Source organism: Puntigrus tetrazona, chromosome 22, assembly GCF_018831695.1.
Source record: "Puntigrus tetrazona isolate hp1 chromosome 22, ASM1883169v1, whole genome shotgun sequence".
Classification (NCBI taxonomy): Eukaryota; Metazoa; Chordata; class Actinopteri; order Cypriniformes; family Cyprinidae; genus Puntigrus; species Puntigrus tetrazona.
In genome coordinates, this window is record NC_056720.1 from 3758188 (window position 1) to 3775387 (window position 17200).

Sequence of the window (17200 nt, forward strand, 5' to 3'; positions counted from 1 at the left end):
AACAGTTTATTGTCCAGCATCCAGTGTGTCTGATCTCAGCATCAGTCTCTCTACCTCTGGAGTGGAATATCAGGATAAAGCACCTACAGCTGTGTGATCCCAACAACCCCATGAAACCAGACCACACATCTGGACTTTGGCAGACTCTGTCTGCGTGTTCAGGTGCAGCAGAGCTGATATTAGCTGATGATATTAGTGTTGTGTACTGATCTGATCTCAGAAGTGTGATGTGTTTTATTCAGACTCTGCACAGTGCTGTAGTTTTACTGGCTGTGATCGGTGGCCTCTCCGCTGGTGGGCGTGGCTGCAGTCCTGGATCTCTGATCCAGAAGGGTCAACACATATTCACAGCAGTACCTCATTGATAATACAGTTTCTCATAAAGCTGTTTATTGTTATAATAATGTTCATTTATTTGTATTTAGTTTTGTATTTATATTCACATACTAGTATGTTTGTTTATTTTAGGGGTTAATTTTCCACTCAGAAAGCGATTTGAGACAAACAACAGTGTATTCCCTCATTAACGTTTGATTTCAAGTTTGCTATAATACTTATGATTAGCAAATATTTCAGCTATATTCGATTCATTTTAACATGCTTTTCTTTTGTATTTTAAAAAATATTTTTGCAAACTAAAAATGTATGTTTGGTGGAAATTACCCTCAAATCACTCATAAGGTATTATGTTGTTATTATATTAGATTGTAATTTAATACTAGGCTCATCCACACTGAACATACATACAATAAAACATGCTCTCTATAAGCATCACTTTTTTCTCAGGTAAGACACTGCAGATATCATTTTACTAGTCGTCCATTTGCTGTTTCAGATGTTCTTGCCTTTCTAAAGTTTCTCCAGGTTCAAGAGTCTCCATGTTTAATTACATTGTCAGTACCTCATGAGGACTATAAACTACATGTTCAATAGTTGATACGTCATATATATAAAAATCTGTTACTTAAACAGAATTTGTCCAATGTTTACATTATAAAGCTCATTTTAATTTTATTATCACAATAAACCAACAACTTCCTAGAGTTTACTATGTCAGAAAAATGCTGATTTGAGACATGATTACACTCACGTACTGTTGGCTGCCTGTCTAACTGCGTTAACGCAAATTTATAATCGTAATCATGGCAGCAACTCAATGCATGTAGACATGATCAAGACGAAAGCTGATTTGAAATGACTTTGAATGTGGCGTGGTTGTTGGTGCCAAACAGCTGGTTTGAGTATTTCAGAAACTGCTGATCTGCTGGGATTTCCGCCCAACCATCTCTAGGGTTTACAGAGAGCAGTCCTAAAGAAAATGTCCAGTGGCTGACAGGTCTGTGGGTATGATGCCTTGTTGATACAGAGGTTGAGAGAGGCAGGCCAGACTGTTTGAGCTGATAGAAAGGCTGCTCAAATAAGCACTGCTTTAACCGGTCATGCAGAAGAGCATCTCTGGTTTACCCAACACGTCAAACCAGAGGAGGATGGACTACGCGGCAGAAGACCACACAGGGTTGCTCACCAATAATGGAACTTAAGCTACTGGATGTGCTTCAACCTTTCTAGAAAGCAATATGTGTCCAAATAATGGAAATGAATTCAAATTAGCAAAATGTGACTTAGAGCATACTATAACTTCCAGGTTGTTAACATGTACTTTGGCATGCGTTTCATTATAGCGCATTACAATGTTCATTTGTAACAAATGCTATCTCACTAAATGCGACTTCCTCGGTCTGTTGCTCTTGTCACGCGAGTTCACTTTCGTATTCGTTCGCCGCTCTTCGTCAGTTTCACTGTCCTCAGTTTGACTTCCAGCGCCGTCATCCCCGTTATTTTAGCCTCAGAAGCCGCACAGACGATCATCTCTCGTCCTGCGGCGTTTCCTTCATTTTGATTGGAGTCCTCGGTATTAAAATGACGTCAGCTTCAGAGTAAGAATCCGATGAGATACAAAATATGCAACGTAACAATAAATGAACCGATGGCACTACTATTTGAGCATTTTCTGTGTTCGAATGAGAGATCCCTCATAGAAAGCGACGTGTATAGAATATCGCGATCAGAAATGAAACATATTAAATATTAAACAGAAAAAAGAAAAAGTAGATATGATGATTATCTCGTCACAGTGTTCATCTTTCGGTTCCTGATTTCAAAGTCTTTGGTGTTAAAATGGCGTCGGATTTTAGGTAGGAATCAAATTAGATACAAAATAACACCAAAACGTTTCCTTTATGATTTGTGTTTGCGAACAAGTAATAATACATTCCTAAAGGTTGACTGTGGACTCAGCTCGTTAACATGAGTTTTCTCTTCTTAAGCAATGGGTTAACATTTAAAGGCACGATGGCGAGATTTCTGGAAGCCAATGCCGATATTTGAAATCACCCAAACAGACACGCCCTATATTTTGACAGCTCCACCTCGTCACGCACGTAGCCTCGCACGCGACCCAGTTCTGTGAAACAAAGCAAAACTCATATTTCAAGGAAAAAATGTTAAATTTTTGAGAGAAAAAAATCACAATCAAAATTGAGAATAAACTCTAAATGACAAAAAGTTACATTTTCATGTCTTTTTAAGGGTCTCTAATTCACTACACGTTTCCTAAAAAATACAGTGAACAAAAACAGTAAATTAGTCAATAGGTGTCATGTTCAAAATAGCAGCATCTTAGAGATCTCTCTAATCATATATAAAAAGTTATTCCTCCACCGCATGTCTTTGAACTAATGTGGTTTAAACGACCTTTGTTCTGGAAACAGTTGCGCTAGCTACCGTAGATTCGCTTTCAAAAACTACGCATCGTACTCACGGTGGTTAATAGGCGGGGAGTTACGCACATTGTTCTGGAAATGCACACCAGAATGGGATTACTAAACGTTTGCTCTCTGGTCAATTAAACTTTTATCTTGCACAACTTATTTACTTCAAAGGATTTTAAAACCTTATTTTGGCGCAGTGGGTGTAAGAGCCTACTCATGCTTATATCGCTGGCCTTGGTTTTTATTGAAATCAGTGAAACCTGTTTCTCTGACCACAGACTGATACTTTTTCATGACTGATACTCATGAGTCATGTAAGATATCTGCTGCCTCTTACGCCTATAACCGGTCCACCTCTGCCCGAACTGTCATCTCCTATGCAAGATGTGAACAAACTTTTTAATTGCTCCAATCAAAAATGTTTGTCTACTTTGAATCCCATTGCTCCGTTAAAACCCAAACATACTGGTACTAAACCCCTAGCTTTGGCTGAACGATTCAACCCATTTGCTCAGAAACAGGTGCAAGGATAAGTTGCAGGTCTCTTGGCTGAAATGCGGAGAGATTCTTAATATGTGTATTAGAGAGCTGTCAATTCTACAAGTTCAAATATCTAGTTTATTGGACTTACTAGACTGACTTTAAATTGTTAAATCACACAAAGAGTTGCTTTTTGATAATGTGCACATGCATAATGTTTTCTGTGACATTTGTTTAGGGGCAGGTGATTACAGTATAGTATAAACCTCAGCATGTGTGCTGTCTGTGCTCTTTTCAGAGAGTGATTTGAGGATTGTTCTGCTAGGAAAGAATGAATGGGAAAACAACAAAGTAGGAAACATTATACTGGGTACAACAGCGTTTCAGAGCAAAGCTCCATATGATTCTAGCGTCTCAATGAGAGAAATCAGCGGAGCTGTGGAGAAGATTCACATCACAGTCGTCAAAACCATACCTTCTGCAGCCACATCTCTCACAGCTTCAGATGAGAAATGGAGTGAGAGAGTGTGTGTCTCTGTCTGCTCCAGGACCTCATTCAATCGTACTCGTGCTGCAGTACAAATGACTTCACAGAAGAGGACGTGAAAAAGTAAATAATGTGCTGAACCTTTTCAGTAAGCAGGCCATTAAACATGCTATAGTGGTGACAACGGATGAAGATGCATTCGCATCCAAAATTACATCATTTCAATTTAACAAGCTATGGAATAATCCGGTTTATAATTTAATAAAGGAATGTGGAGGAGGACATCTTAAATTTGATTTCAAAAATTCAGCGTGGCGCTCTGAGATTGTGAAAATGACAGAGGAGATACTCAAGAAAGAAAACGAAGAATTTCTCATCTGTAACATGTATGAAGATGGAGGTGATGGATCATCGGTAGGATGAAGTGGGTGGAGATCCTGTTGAGGGCACCAGAATGGGACGTAATGGAGGAGGTTTGTCAAAGCCTTATTTTTTAAATAATACGAGATAGGTTATATGTGCATATATATGTATCAATATATAGGTTTGGTGATGCATTCCTCTAATGGCTGATGACAACATTGAATATACTTCTTTAAATGTTGTTTTCAGTGATGCCTACTGGAAAAACCAAACTGAACTTTGTGATTTGTGGAAATAATACTACGCTCAAGATGTCAGTGTCTAAAGTCATTCGAGGGACCATCAATAAACCAAAGAACAAACTTTTACTTCAGAAAGAGGAGCAATGTGTGCGTGAAGAAAGAGGAGAAGGGTACACGGGCGGCAGGTCTGTGTAATAGAGCTTCCTGTCCTCACTCAGCTCTCGGAGGAGGAAGTGATGCGTCAGACCCACCTTTCTGTGTCTCTCTGTGAACCTGGAGTCCATGTTGTTCATCCTTGTTACTCGGTCAGTCCACTTACTATGGAAGACAGAGCAGAAATGGAGAAGATTAACAGAATATTTTACTCTAAAGAGCACTTCATGGTGCTTTACACCTCACGGATCTCACGGTTGACAAAAACGTGACCCGATTTTTTAGAGTCCACAGAATCTCAGAGGATTTGAGACTCTATGGGAGCTGGCACAGTGTGATGGGGATAAAGGACCAGAGAAGCCCAGAACAGATCTCAAACCTGTTTAACTGTATAGAGATTATGAGACTGAACCCTACTCTTTCAGATGTACATGACAGCTCCAGAGAGGAGAGTCAGAGAGCTAGGAGGAGAAACTGAGCACGAGAGACAATGAAATCAAAGAGTTACAGCAGAAGATCAAGATGCTGGGTGAGAGGATTAATTTTTTTCTGGATACATTTCTATATCTACAGGCTATTTACCGTTTATTTACAGTACAGCATTATACTGGAATAGCCATACATTATAGCCATGGTTGGCATTTTTTTTCTTTTCAAAGCTGTTAAAAAGTGGTTCCAGACCAACCACTCAAACAATTGTAGCCAAAACAATCAAAGAAAAAACAATCAAAGATATCTAACTTTTTAAGTGTCACGATCAGGCATGAAATAGGACATTAATATTGAAGAATTTTCACTACAGATTTTCAATTTCAATCAAGATTTAAAGCCATTTTATATAGGAGTTACAAATGACAAATTTCACACAGTATACTTGGTTCAGAGTATTCTAGAGATTGTTTTTTTTAATGTTTGCATGCCTATAACACAAGGAGTATGAAAGATTTAAGCATTTTGCCATCTTTTGAACACTCTCTCAGACATGCTTCTATCTTTCTGAATGGAGAAACATCAAATTCTAAAAATGATGATGACTAATCAAACAATATTTTATATTTGAAAACACCATTGAAATATGACAACAACAAGCAGTCTTATGAAGTGTGTTTATTATGTTCAAATACATAAATAAAAGCTTGATTTAATACTAGACCAGCCAATGCACATGTGTAATAGTCAATAAAAAGGCATATTCTATTGGCAATTGGATGGAAGTTCGAACCAGATGCACGACACAAAGAGTTTAAAACACGCAGTATTGCAACACGTTTTAAACAAATCCTGCAGATGATTGCATTCACATCAAATCACGCGTTCACCATCACATGCTCTCCATCTGAAAACAGGTGATGGATATTTACTCTACGCCAAATTACGCTAATCAAGGAACCGGTTTTACTGACGAGATGCAGCCCAACTGTTCATACTTTACTAAGAGTTTACAGTTAATCCTGGTCATTTTTAGTCTAAACATTAATACACTTATGGGTTACTGTTGTTATTTACGTATTGGCATTGTCAACAGTGATGACTAGATAAACGCAAAATGGTGTTTGGTGTGAAAATAGGTAGGACATAGAGCTACACCAAAATTAAACAACACAAGGCTTTAAAAATGATGATTCCAAAAGAAAAGCTTCTCAGGAACCAGATTATTTGAATGCTTCTCGAGTTAAAGGCATGCAAACTTTGAAAAAGGTATATTTATGCCACTCAGTCTGGCAATTGTCCTGACAGAAGGAAGTGAGATCCCTAGTTTCAACATTATTTGATCATTCCTCTTTAAAAGAAAATAATGATTTGGGAATGTCTTTAGAACTGAATTACAGAAAGCCTTAAAATTTAAGATGCCCAAAGGCGAGTTTGTTTGAAACAAAGGCAATAAGATATCTGTAACACATCTTAGTTACAGGCATGCAAAAAAAGAGGAAAAAAGCGCTGTGTCCCTATGTTGAAATTAATCTGTATTCAAATCAACTTGTTTCATCTTTTCACACAGTTCCAGAGGGTGTGAAGCTGAATCTGGTTGTGTGTGGGAGTAACAATGAATTAAAATCCTTCATATCAAACCTGATCCTGAATCAGAGCGAGGAGAGATCCGAGTGTGCGAGGAGAGACGTGGAGCTTCACGGACGTCTGATCAGTCTGGTGGAGCTTCCAGCTCTGTTCAGCACTCAGCTCTCAGAGGAGGAAGTGATGCGCCAGACTCACCGCTGTGTGTCTCTCTTTCATCCTGGAGTTCATGCTTTCCTCCTCGCTCTTCCTGATGGTCCAATCAATAATGAAGATAAAGCAGAAACCGAGAGGATCCAGAGGATCTTCAGCTCAGAAATCAACAAGCACATCATGATCCTCATAAAGCAGAAAACAGAAGAGCAGACGGCAAAAGGAAATGATGAAACACAGTCTGTCATTGAGAGTTTTGAGGACGCACGCCATTTTGTCGGACCGAACACTCTAAAGGGTCTCAGTTGGTAGACAAACTTAAGAAGATGGTTATGTGCGGAAAATAGTGGTGAATGCTTCACCACAGAGACACTGTTGGATGCACAGATGGAAAACTGCAGAAATTTGAAGAAATGAAGAGGAGAATCCATTCGTTAGAGACGTGGTTTCAGACACAAGGTAATGACCAGAAAATCTGCATGAATTAAACGCTTTTCATAACTGTTCAAGGTAAAACAATAACATATGCAAAGTTAAAGTCATTTGATGATTTAGTATGTGTTATATACAATTGGCACTCTTTAAAAGTTTTTATTTTATCTAGATTCAGGAACTAGAGAAGATGAACTGAGGATTGTACTCCTCGGAAAAACTGGGGTTGGGAAGAGTTCAACTGGAAACACCATCTTAGGAAGAGAAGCGTATATATCAGACCTTTCTGGAAGTTCTGTTACTAAAGTGTGTCAGAAAGAGACAGATGAAATCAACAGCAGACACATTACTGTGATTGATACTCCTGGACTTTTTGACACTGAACTCAGTAACGAAGAAATTCAGAGAGAAATCAGAAATTGCATCTCCATGATCCTGCCTGGACCACATGTGTTTCTCTTAATGATTCCTCTGGGAAGATTCACTCAAGAGGAAGAAAAAGCGGTAAAGATCATCCGAGACACGTTTGGAGAAAACTCATTAATGTACACCATAGTGCTGTTTACCAACGGAGACCAACTGAAGAACAAAAGCATCGAACAGTTCCTGGAAAACTCTGGGATTGCTCTTAAAAACCTCATTGCTGAGTGTGGAAACAGATACCATGTGTTCAATAATGAGAGCAAAGACCGGACACAGGTGAATGATCTACTGCAGAAGATAGATGAAATGGTGAAAGCAAACGGAGGGAGTTACTACTCATGCAAGATGTTCAGAGAGATGGAAAGAGAAATACAAGAGAAACAAAAGAAGATACTGACTGAGAAAGCGGAGAACCTGAACAGAGAAAAAGAAGAATTGATGAAGAAACATAAAGAGTAGAAAAGAAAGTTGAAGACTAAGATGGAGGAAGAGCATAACAAAGAGAAAAAGAGAAGAGAAGAGGAATTTAGAGAAAGAGAAGATCGATATAAAAGAGACATTAAAGACATAGAGGAACAAGAGAGAAAAATACGAGAAGAACTGAAGAGAGAACGAGAGGAATGGGAGAGACTGAAACAACAGGAAAGACAAAGGAGAGAAGAGGAGGATGAGAAATTGAGAAAAAAAAAAAAGAACAGGCGATGTGGAATGAATATAATCAAAGACTTAACCAAGAGATGGGGAGAATGAATATGATTATGAAAGAAGAGAGACAGAAACGTGAGGCAGAAAGAAAGAGAATAGAAGAGGAATATATAGAGGAACAATATAAAGAGAGATTAAAAATATAGAGGACCAAGAGACAAAGATACTAGAAGAGCTGAAGACAGAACGAGAGGAATGGGAGAAACAGAAACAACTGGAAAGACAAAGAGAGGAAGAAGAGAAAGAAACACATAGATTAAATGAACTTCCTACTGAGGTCCTGACGCTCAGCGCTCAAAGAGTGAGTCAAACAATAACTAGCTAATTCTGAATGTAATTTGTAAATAATTATATATATATAAGCTCATCATTCTAAAAACGGGTGTGCTCTGATTGGCGGCTATCCAGTGCGTTGTGATAAAAAATGTTACTCCCCTTACTCCCACATAACATACAAGGCATTTATTGCATCCAGATTAAAAATGACAGTCGAGTAATCATTTTTTATTTTTTTTTACTTAGAATTATATAATCCCAATCCTTATGTTACATCAACTGTCATCATACATCATACATAATTTTTATGGATTGATTTTAATAACCTTACTGGAAGTGTGCACTAAAAATACATTCATATGGAATCGGATCAGTACTCTGTATAGAGAGATACTCAATATTCAATGACTTGGATGAGATTGGAGATATCAGAATTACGCCCTATATTGTTAAATATGAGAAAAGAAGGCTGTGAAAATAAGTCAGCACTGCTTATTTTTTTGGTTATTTGCAAAATGTCACAAAATGTCTTTGATCTAATTATTGTTATTATTATTATTATTATTAAGAAGAAACAGTTTTATTAGTAAACTAATAGTTAAAATGTTATGTTTGAGTCTTATTGGTCCGACGCCTGCATTTAATAATTGTTTGTTAATCTGTTAACTTTATTATTGTCATTATCAGATGATGAAAATCCGCCACCGGATCCAGAATCTTTGAGAATCTTGCTGTTTGGGAGGACAGGAGATGGAAAGTCTGCAACAGGAAACACTATCTTCGGAAAAAAACTTGCTTTTACAGTAAGGAGAGTTCATGTTTAGTGACCACAACATGTACAAAGGTTATGGGTGAAGTTAATGGTCGGTCAGTAGCTGTTATTGATACTCCAGGACTCTTCGACCCCTCACTGACAAAAGAGCAAGTGCAGGAAGAAATAATGAAATGCATTTCACTGTCAGCCCCTGGACCTCATGTGTTTATCGTTGTCTTTGACATGTGGAAAATCACCAAGGAGGAGAAAGACACTTTAGAAATGATATCGAAGATATTTGGCCCAGAAGCTGCAGGTTTCAGCATTGTTCTTTACACTGGAGGAGACAACCTAAAGAAAAACCAAACAATAGAACAATATGTAGAGAAATATAAAAATAATGAACTTGACAAACTGATCAGTGATCGTGGAGAGAGATTCCTGGCTTTTAATAACACAGAAGCGCAGGATCGGACACAAATTCAGCCGCTGTTAAATATAATAAAAGAAATTAACCAATCTAATCAGGGTAGATTTTTCACTAATGAGATGTTTGAGGAGGCAGCGGTCTCCACTGAACAGAGAACGAAAATGATCAAAGAAAATAAAAGAAGAAATCAGGCTCATGTTGATGAATTAACAGCCAAGTATATTAAAGAAGACAGAATTATGAGAAAAAGGCTGGAAGAGAAAAAACAAAGGATGGATGAGGAAATTGAGAGACTGAAGAAGAAGTTTAAAGAACAAGAGGAAATACTCTGGAGAGAGTTTGAGGAGAAAGAAAAATCAGAGAAGGAGAAACAAGAGATTGAGGATCAGAAACAATCGGAGCTGGAAAAACAACAAAAACACAAATATGAGCAAAACTTAGAGGAGATGAAGAGAGAAATGAAGATCAGATAAAATGGTGTGAAGATCAGCAAAAACAAAGAGAAGAAGAAGATGAAACAAGAGAAGAAAAATATAAACAAGATCTAGAAAAGATGAAAAATGATCATCAACGCATCGTGGCAGAGTTAAAAATAAATCAGGAAGAGGAAATAGAAAAGAAAGATTCAGAGAAGCGAATAAGGAAGGACAGAGAAGAGAAAGAAAGAGAAGAATGGAAGAGAAAATTAAAAGAGGCTGGAAATGATGAAGAGACCAAACGACAGCAGAGAGAATGGGAGGAAGAAAAGAAAAGACAGACGATAGAACTAAAGGAGGATGAAAGAAAGAGAAAAGAGAGGCACGAGGAACAGCTGAGAGAAAAACAAGAAGAGCTGGAGAACAAGGAGAAGAAATTTCAAAGAGAGAGAGAAGAGGAAAGACAAAAGAGAGAGAAGGAGAAACAGCAACAGGAAAGAGAGAGAGAACAGAAAAATAGAGAATATGAAGAAAAGAAAAATGAAATGAAGAGGCATCATGAGCAGCTGGAAAGAGAGAGGAAAGAAGAACGGAAGAAAAGAAAACAAGAGGATGAAGAGAGACGAGAGGTGAAGAGAAAGAGATGGGAGAAAATGATGGAAAAACTGAGACAGGAGCAAGACGAGGAGATCAGGAGAAGAGAACGAGAAGAGAGAGAAAGAATAGACAGAGAAGAAGAAACATGTGATGAAATGAAACAAACACATGAAGAAGAACTAGAGGACATGAAGAAGAAACACGATGATGAAGTCAGAGCACAAGAAGAGGAACTGAATAGTTTCAGAGAGAAAGTAGATCAACAGGTTAAAGAGCTCAAGGAGAAGATAGATGAATGCTTTGATGAGGAAAAGAAAGAAGGAAAAGCACATGTCATGTCATGTGAAGCATTTTTGAATTATTTGTGGTGAGCGAGCTACTTTATCTGTATTCACATAATCATCCATGTATTCATTTTAATCACATTATCGTTTATCACACATTTTAACCATTCAGTCATTTATTACCTGCCTTTTATATGTCAAAACCGCTGACAACAACAACAACTAAAGTGTGTCTATGAGTATTTTTTTTCAGTGCATGCCCAACATAATCAACACACAATCATAATGAAAGCATCCAAACTGAAATATTTAACAATTACGTATGGCAAATGCAAAGCATCCGATGTGTAAACAACAGCGTTTATGCATTTTCAAACACGTTGAGCATTGCTTTATTTGCGTTCTCACGTCCGTTGTCAGTCGCACGATCCACCAATAAATGCACTCTGGAATGAATTGCATTTAATATCTACTGTGCCATTAATATCTACCTGGTCTCATGGAACACATGTACCTGGGACGCAAAATATGTACCAAGAAGTACATATCACTTCAGTTTCTAAAATAAATGAACAATATAGGCAGTAAGACTAATTTTCGCACAATTACTTGAAGAATATCATGCTATGACTTCAAAACGATATTAATATGCTGGGAGATTTAAAAACTGATGCTTTTAAAGATTAGCATCGCACTTTCAGTTTTCGTAGATGGTAAGTTTGTTCGGTAGATCTCGGACTAGCGATGTTCTTGAATCCCGTGTAAGTGCGGTTCGACAAAAAAGGAAGTTGAAATGACACGTTTGCATCAACAATGCGTTTTATATTGGTTTCGCATTTGTTAACACTGTTGGTGTAGGGTGTATTTCCAATACGATCGAGAGTTAAGGTTCACGTATTAAATCTGTGTTCAATTCTCACGATGAATTTGCGCCAATGTTTTCACTAATTGTTATTTATTGTATAATTGTATCTCTCCTTTGACTTTTTGTGTTTGTCTGACAGAATCGAGCCCTTCTTATGGCTGAAATCCTGCTTGAATTTGGCAACCACAAACACCTTTCGCTCCACAGACGCTTTTTTTGCACTCTTCTCTTTAATTTGTTATAACTTTTGTGTTTTTTGTTCAGTTTTTGAGCTTTCATTTATGAAGGAAACGCCTACTTGACTACATCCAATCGTTTAGCGGTACAAAAAGACCCTATTTTAAGTATGTCTCAATACGAAATAAAATCGCCATAAAACGCCCAGTTCACTCATAAACTTTAATCGAATCGACTATAAATCAAAGTCTTACGTAAAAGCAATACATTAAGAATTACACCTGTTTTCAAAGTAGCTTGATGCTCGTTGTACCTCTAATTATCTTTTATCATGTAGTCTATTTTTTAAAAATTATAGACAGGTGGTGTTTCTGGTGTAGAAAAAACTTTGTTTATCGTAATTTTAGATGTGACATCCATACAAGAAACAATCTAGGAATAACGCATTGCTGGTCAGCGCCACCTAGCATGCTGGCGTGAATTAGCATTCGCTTTCGCGCTCGGTTCGCTTATGCTTTCACCTGCGCTTTTTACCGCGATCGCGCTAAGCGTGGAAAGGCCTCAACTGTGGACAGAGCTTACAACGTTAGCCATCGCCACAGAGGACATTAATCCCATCAGCGACACTATACCTAATTTAATTTGTCAGCGCAAGCTAAAGCTAATGTTAGAACAGCTAACGCTTAACTTACCCGGAAATAAAGTGCTCACTACACAGTCACTGTTTTCCCAATTTGTTCTGCAGAAACCTGGTTCGATCTGTCAGTAGATAAACAGCTTCTGCTAGATGTTTGTGGTCTCTCTGTGTGTGTGTGTGTGTGTAGTAGTTTTATTTTCTCTCCTAGTATGTTAAACTCCTGCCTGTGCGCACTGATAGTAAAGTATTTTATGCTGTGCAAGTTAGAATTACCACAAAAGTCAAGATAAGAGCTCTGTATGACTTTTTAATAGCTTTTATGTTTGCATCATATGAGATGAGGATATTTTTCAGAAGCAACATCAGCGTGATTGCATATGCGATACTGATATTATGCAACAGTTCAACAGGCAAGAAGATATAAAAGTTATGTTTTAGGCACAATGTTGTCTGTTTTTGCAGAGTGGATATTATATAAATCAGACAGATGTGATGTGTGACTGAATTAATCTGTATTTTTGAAAAAGTCCAATCATTAAACACATGAATCAGTAAACCTTTTGAACAAATCGTTTGAGCGAATTATTCCGTGACGACCTGCCTCCACACACTGGATACTTAGTTTTGTAAAGTATCATTATTTTAATTTTTTCAATATTCTCCAAGTCGTGTGCAAACATCAATCTCAAAGCATTATTTATGCATTTATGCAAGATCGCCAAGATTATCATGATGATAATGGAGACGGAAACTGTGACGACCAGATAAACATCACAGTTCAGTTCAGAGTGTTTCCAGACCTTTCAAAGATCACTGTTGTGGGGTTTTGAGTGAAACCGTGTTTCTCAAATTAGTTTTGTTGGGTTTGTGGCATCTGGATGGTGAGTCTGAAACTTGTTTTTATGAGATTAACGTTCACTGTTATGTTCATATCGCCATAACATTAATCTGAGAACAACTTTGAATTGACGTTATTCTGGGTATTCGGTTTTCTGTGATCGATTCAATCGCGAACAACGTTAATGTTAGTTGTTAGTTCAATGTAAAACTTAAATCTTTGCTTGCATCTTTGTCTTTGTACGGCTGTAGAATATTATTCACTGCACTTTTAAATAATTGTAAGTATTTTAGTGAAAAAACAAGACTTTTAAAGCTTTTCTGTGAACAAAATGTTCTTCAGGAGTGTTTGGTGATGATGAAGTGAGGTCAGTGTCTGTGAAGGAGGGACATTCAGTCACTCTGAACTCTGATCTTACTGAAATGAAGGATGATGATCTGATTCAGTGGAGATTTTATGATACTTTATTGACTGAAATCAGTAAACAGACCGGCAGATTCGTTGTATATGATGATGTTCTTGACGGAGATTCAGAGACAGACTGAAGATGGACGATCAAACCGGATCTCTGACCATCATGAACACCACAACTGAAGATACTGGACATTATAAACTACAGATCAACAGTGTCATCAAGTATATTATTCTTACTGTCTATGGTGGTGAGTTATTAAAAATGTGTGTATATATTAAAAAAACTCTGCTTCTGCTTATTTGTGATGATACCCATTTCCAATTTAAAACCTCAAGCTATTCACTTAGGGAAACCATTATTTATTTATCCGTGATGAACTTTGTTTCTGAATATTCTTTCTGTTCTGTTTTACAGTACTGAAGTCACTGTTAGTGAAGGAGGGAGATTCAGTCACTATACACTCTGGTCTTACTGAAATGACGGACAATGATGTGATTCAGTGGAGGTTTTTTGAATGATTTCACTTTAATCGCTGAAATAGACGTCAAAGCCAACAGCATGACTGTATATGATGATGTTCTTGACGGAGATTCAGAGACAGACTGAAGCTGGACAAACAAACCGGATCTCTGACCATCATGAACATCAGAAACACAGAATCTGGACTTTATGAACTTTACAGCGGATATGTGACTTTTGTTTTCTTTCTCAGTGTCCATAGTGAGTTAAAACTTCACCTTTTACTTGATTTATACATTTTTTTGCTGAAATAATAAAGTGCTGTATGTAGGATTGACACCGAGTGGTTGAGCTAGGTATTGCAGTCCAAATTCAAAATCTTGGAGGTGTTTTTTCACCCTACTCAGATTGACACACACGCAGGTTGCCAGATCCCCATTCACACCCCCTTTCGTTGCCAACTTCCATGACCGGAATAAAATAAGTTGTGTTTTCCATCAACTGGCAACCCGAGGTTCCGAAACACGATCGGCAAAAACATTCGGGTTATGTTGTACATGTCCTACATACAGCACCTTTAACAGACACTCTCTTTTTGCTTTTTTTTGTGTCTCTTCTGATGTATTATATACATTTCACATTTTTATATGTATAAACCATCCTAAAGTGATTGAACAGTATTCATGTGAGATTCAGATGAGATTCAGTGGTTTGTAAATGAAAGCATTTTATGTGCTGAAAACAATAAATTGGCCGGCAGATTCACTGTGTATGATGATGTTCTTGACGGGAGATTCAGAGACAGACTGAAGCTGAAGAAACGAACCGGATCTCTGACCATCATGAACATCACAATGCAACATGCCGGATATTATAAACGACAGACCAACAAACTGACTGAGAGTTATAGACTCATTGTCAGTGGTGAGTGTATTATTGGTTTGATTTATTTCATTTATTTTGGTTCCTCTTAATGTTTCATTCTCGTCTGTTTGAATGTTTCATCAATCCTCATTTCTCTTTTTTCCTCACATGTTTTCAGCTTCCCTGCCTGTTCCTGTCATCAGCACAGACTGTCCCTCATCATCCTCATCACCCTCATCATCATCAGGATCTCATCTAAATCCCATCAGAAACCAGACTCAACATCTGGAGCACACGTGTTCAGGTACAGCAGAGCTGATATTAGTTGATGATATTAGTGTTTATTGTCTGATCTGATCTCAGTGTGATGTGTTTGTTCTCAGACTCTGAACACTGCTGTGGTTTTACTGAAGCTGTGATCCGATTGGTCCTCTCCGCTCTGGTGGGCGTGGCTACTGTCCTTCTTCTGGTTTATGACATCAGATCCAGAAGAGCTTGACGAGATCAAACACATATTCACACACCAGGTACTTCACCATTTATATATTTTCTCATTAAACTGTTTAGTTCAGTATTTATTAGCATTTTAATTTATTTATAATGGTTTTGTATATTCACATACTGGTACATTTGTTTATTTTAGGTGATTCTTTTGCACTCTTGAAGATGATTTGAGAACAAACGGCAATCACGTTCTCTCATTTACCATTTAAAAAAATGTGAGAGTTTGACATAATACATGCTTATGATTAGCAAACATTTCATTGCTTATTGTAGATTATCATGTCTTCAGTCTATGTTTCCCTTTCTTGGTTTTGTGACTCTTATTTTGAAGTGTCTGTCCCCATTGTTTCTGTGTTCCCTTCTTCCTTTGCTCACCTGGTTAGTTTCTTTAGTAACGATTAACTCCTCCCCCTTATTACCTCAAGCAGTATCGTGTCTCTATAAAAAAATCCATTCACTTCCTGCTCAATCTGCATTTAGCACTCTCCCAGCGCTAGAGGCCTTTCCATGTTGTGTTTTGGTCCATTTGCATGTTCTTTCCTTTATCAATAAATGAGCTCTATGCAGCTCTAGGCTGAAACTCTGGTTGTTTGGGGCAAACAAGCTCCATTTTTTTATTTAACTTTTAGATACACAATTCCCTGTTGGGGCTACACTTTGTTCTGCACCACTGTATGTTTTACCACTTTAAGACAAATATATTTGTTGGGTTTCGTATTCAAGAGATTATAATGAAGATGCAACATTTTTGGGTTCGCATCAATGTTCTTCGACTTTTATTCATAATATATTTGTTTATGAATAAAGATTGGTTATTTTCAAAGCCGTTAATCTGAGTTAGATGCCAAATGTCTTCCAAATATAAATTTGACATTAACTAGAGTTGTTGCACTATAGTTGTCACACAATCAAATGCGATTTTCTTAAAAAAGTAACAAAAACTTTGGGAAATAAATGCAGAACGTTCACATAGCACACTATTAACATGACTATATTCATGAAACCATTCAGAAAAATTTGGGCACAAATGGGTTCTGGTTCCATTTTGATTCCCGAACAGCGCAAACTTCTCGTGTTGTCTTACACTATTGTGAAGGTTTAAGTAACATTTCGTCTCAGATGCTAGAGAGGGCTCAGTCATCACGTCAGAGACACAGAGCAAAGCAGTTGTTATATCACTCCAATTGTATATTTCTTTTTTCTTGCAGAGGTTTGTCGATTTATTTTGGTCAGGCTATCGCAGCAAGAGTAAAGATAGCTGCTGCAAAGGTTTAAAGTCTTATGCACAATTGAGGAATTTAGACAAGTCCCAAATTAGCTTTGATCAAGTGATCAAGTTTATAGTTAAAAAACGGCTAAAACACATTGTTTCCTATCAATCTTAAGTGCTTTACTGTATAGAAATTACAGTGGTGTGAAGATGAACTGGTGAGTCTGATCCAATTTTTCTATGTGCAGTGCA

At 37.5% G+C, this 17200-nt stretch overlaps 2 protein-coding genes, 1 long non-coding RNA gene and 1 pseudogene across 3 annotated transcripts; all 4 read left to right on the forward strand.

Moving 5' to 3' along the window:
- Positions 1-4967: 4967 nt before the first annotated feature.
- LOC122328133 (GTPase IMAP family member 8-like) lies at positions 4968-6974 on the forward strand. The gene is made up of 2 exons (XM_043223843.1): positions 4968-5025; positions 6496-6974. Exons 1-2 carry the CDS (start codon positions 5019-5021, stop codon positions 6972-6974), a joined length of 486 nt encoding a protein of 161 aa, XP_043079778.1. The 5' UTR covers positions 4968-5018.
- Positions 6975-7060: 86 nt separating this feature from the next.
- LOC122327521 (GTPase IMAP family member 9-like) lies at positions 7061-8032 on the forward strand. Its single transcript, XM_043222943.1, has 2 exons — positions 7061-7121; positions 7267-8032. The coding sequence occupies exons 1-2, from the start codon at positions 7076-7078 to the stop codon at positions 7974-7976; spliced, it is 756 nt and encodes a 251-aa protein (XP_043078878.1). The 5' UTR covers positions 7061-7075; the 3' UTR covers positions 7977-8032.
- Positions 8033-8254: 222 nt separating this feature from the next.
- Positions 8255-10541, forward strand: LOC122328136 (annotated as a pseudogene).
- A 2843-nt stretch (positions 10542-13384) lies between these two features.
- LOC122327609 lies at positions 13385-14367 on the forward strand. Its single transcript, XR_006247690.1, has 3 exons — positions 13385-13539; positions 13839-14158; positions 14326-14367. It is a non-coding gene; the product is annotated as an uncharacterized LOC122327609 (long non-coding RNA).
- The last annotated feature ends 2833 nt before the right edge of the window (positions 14368-17200 follow it).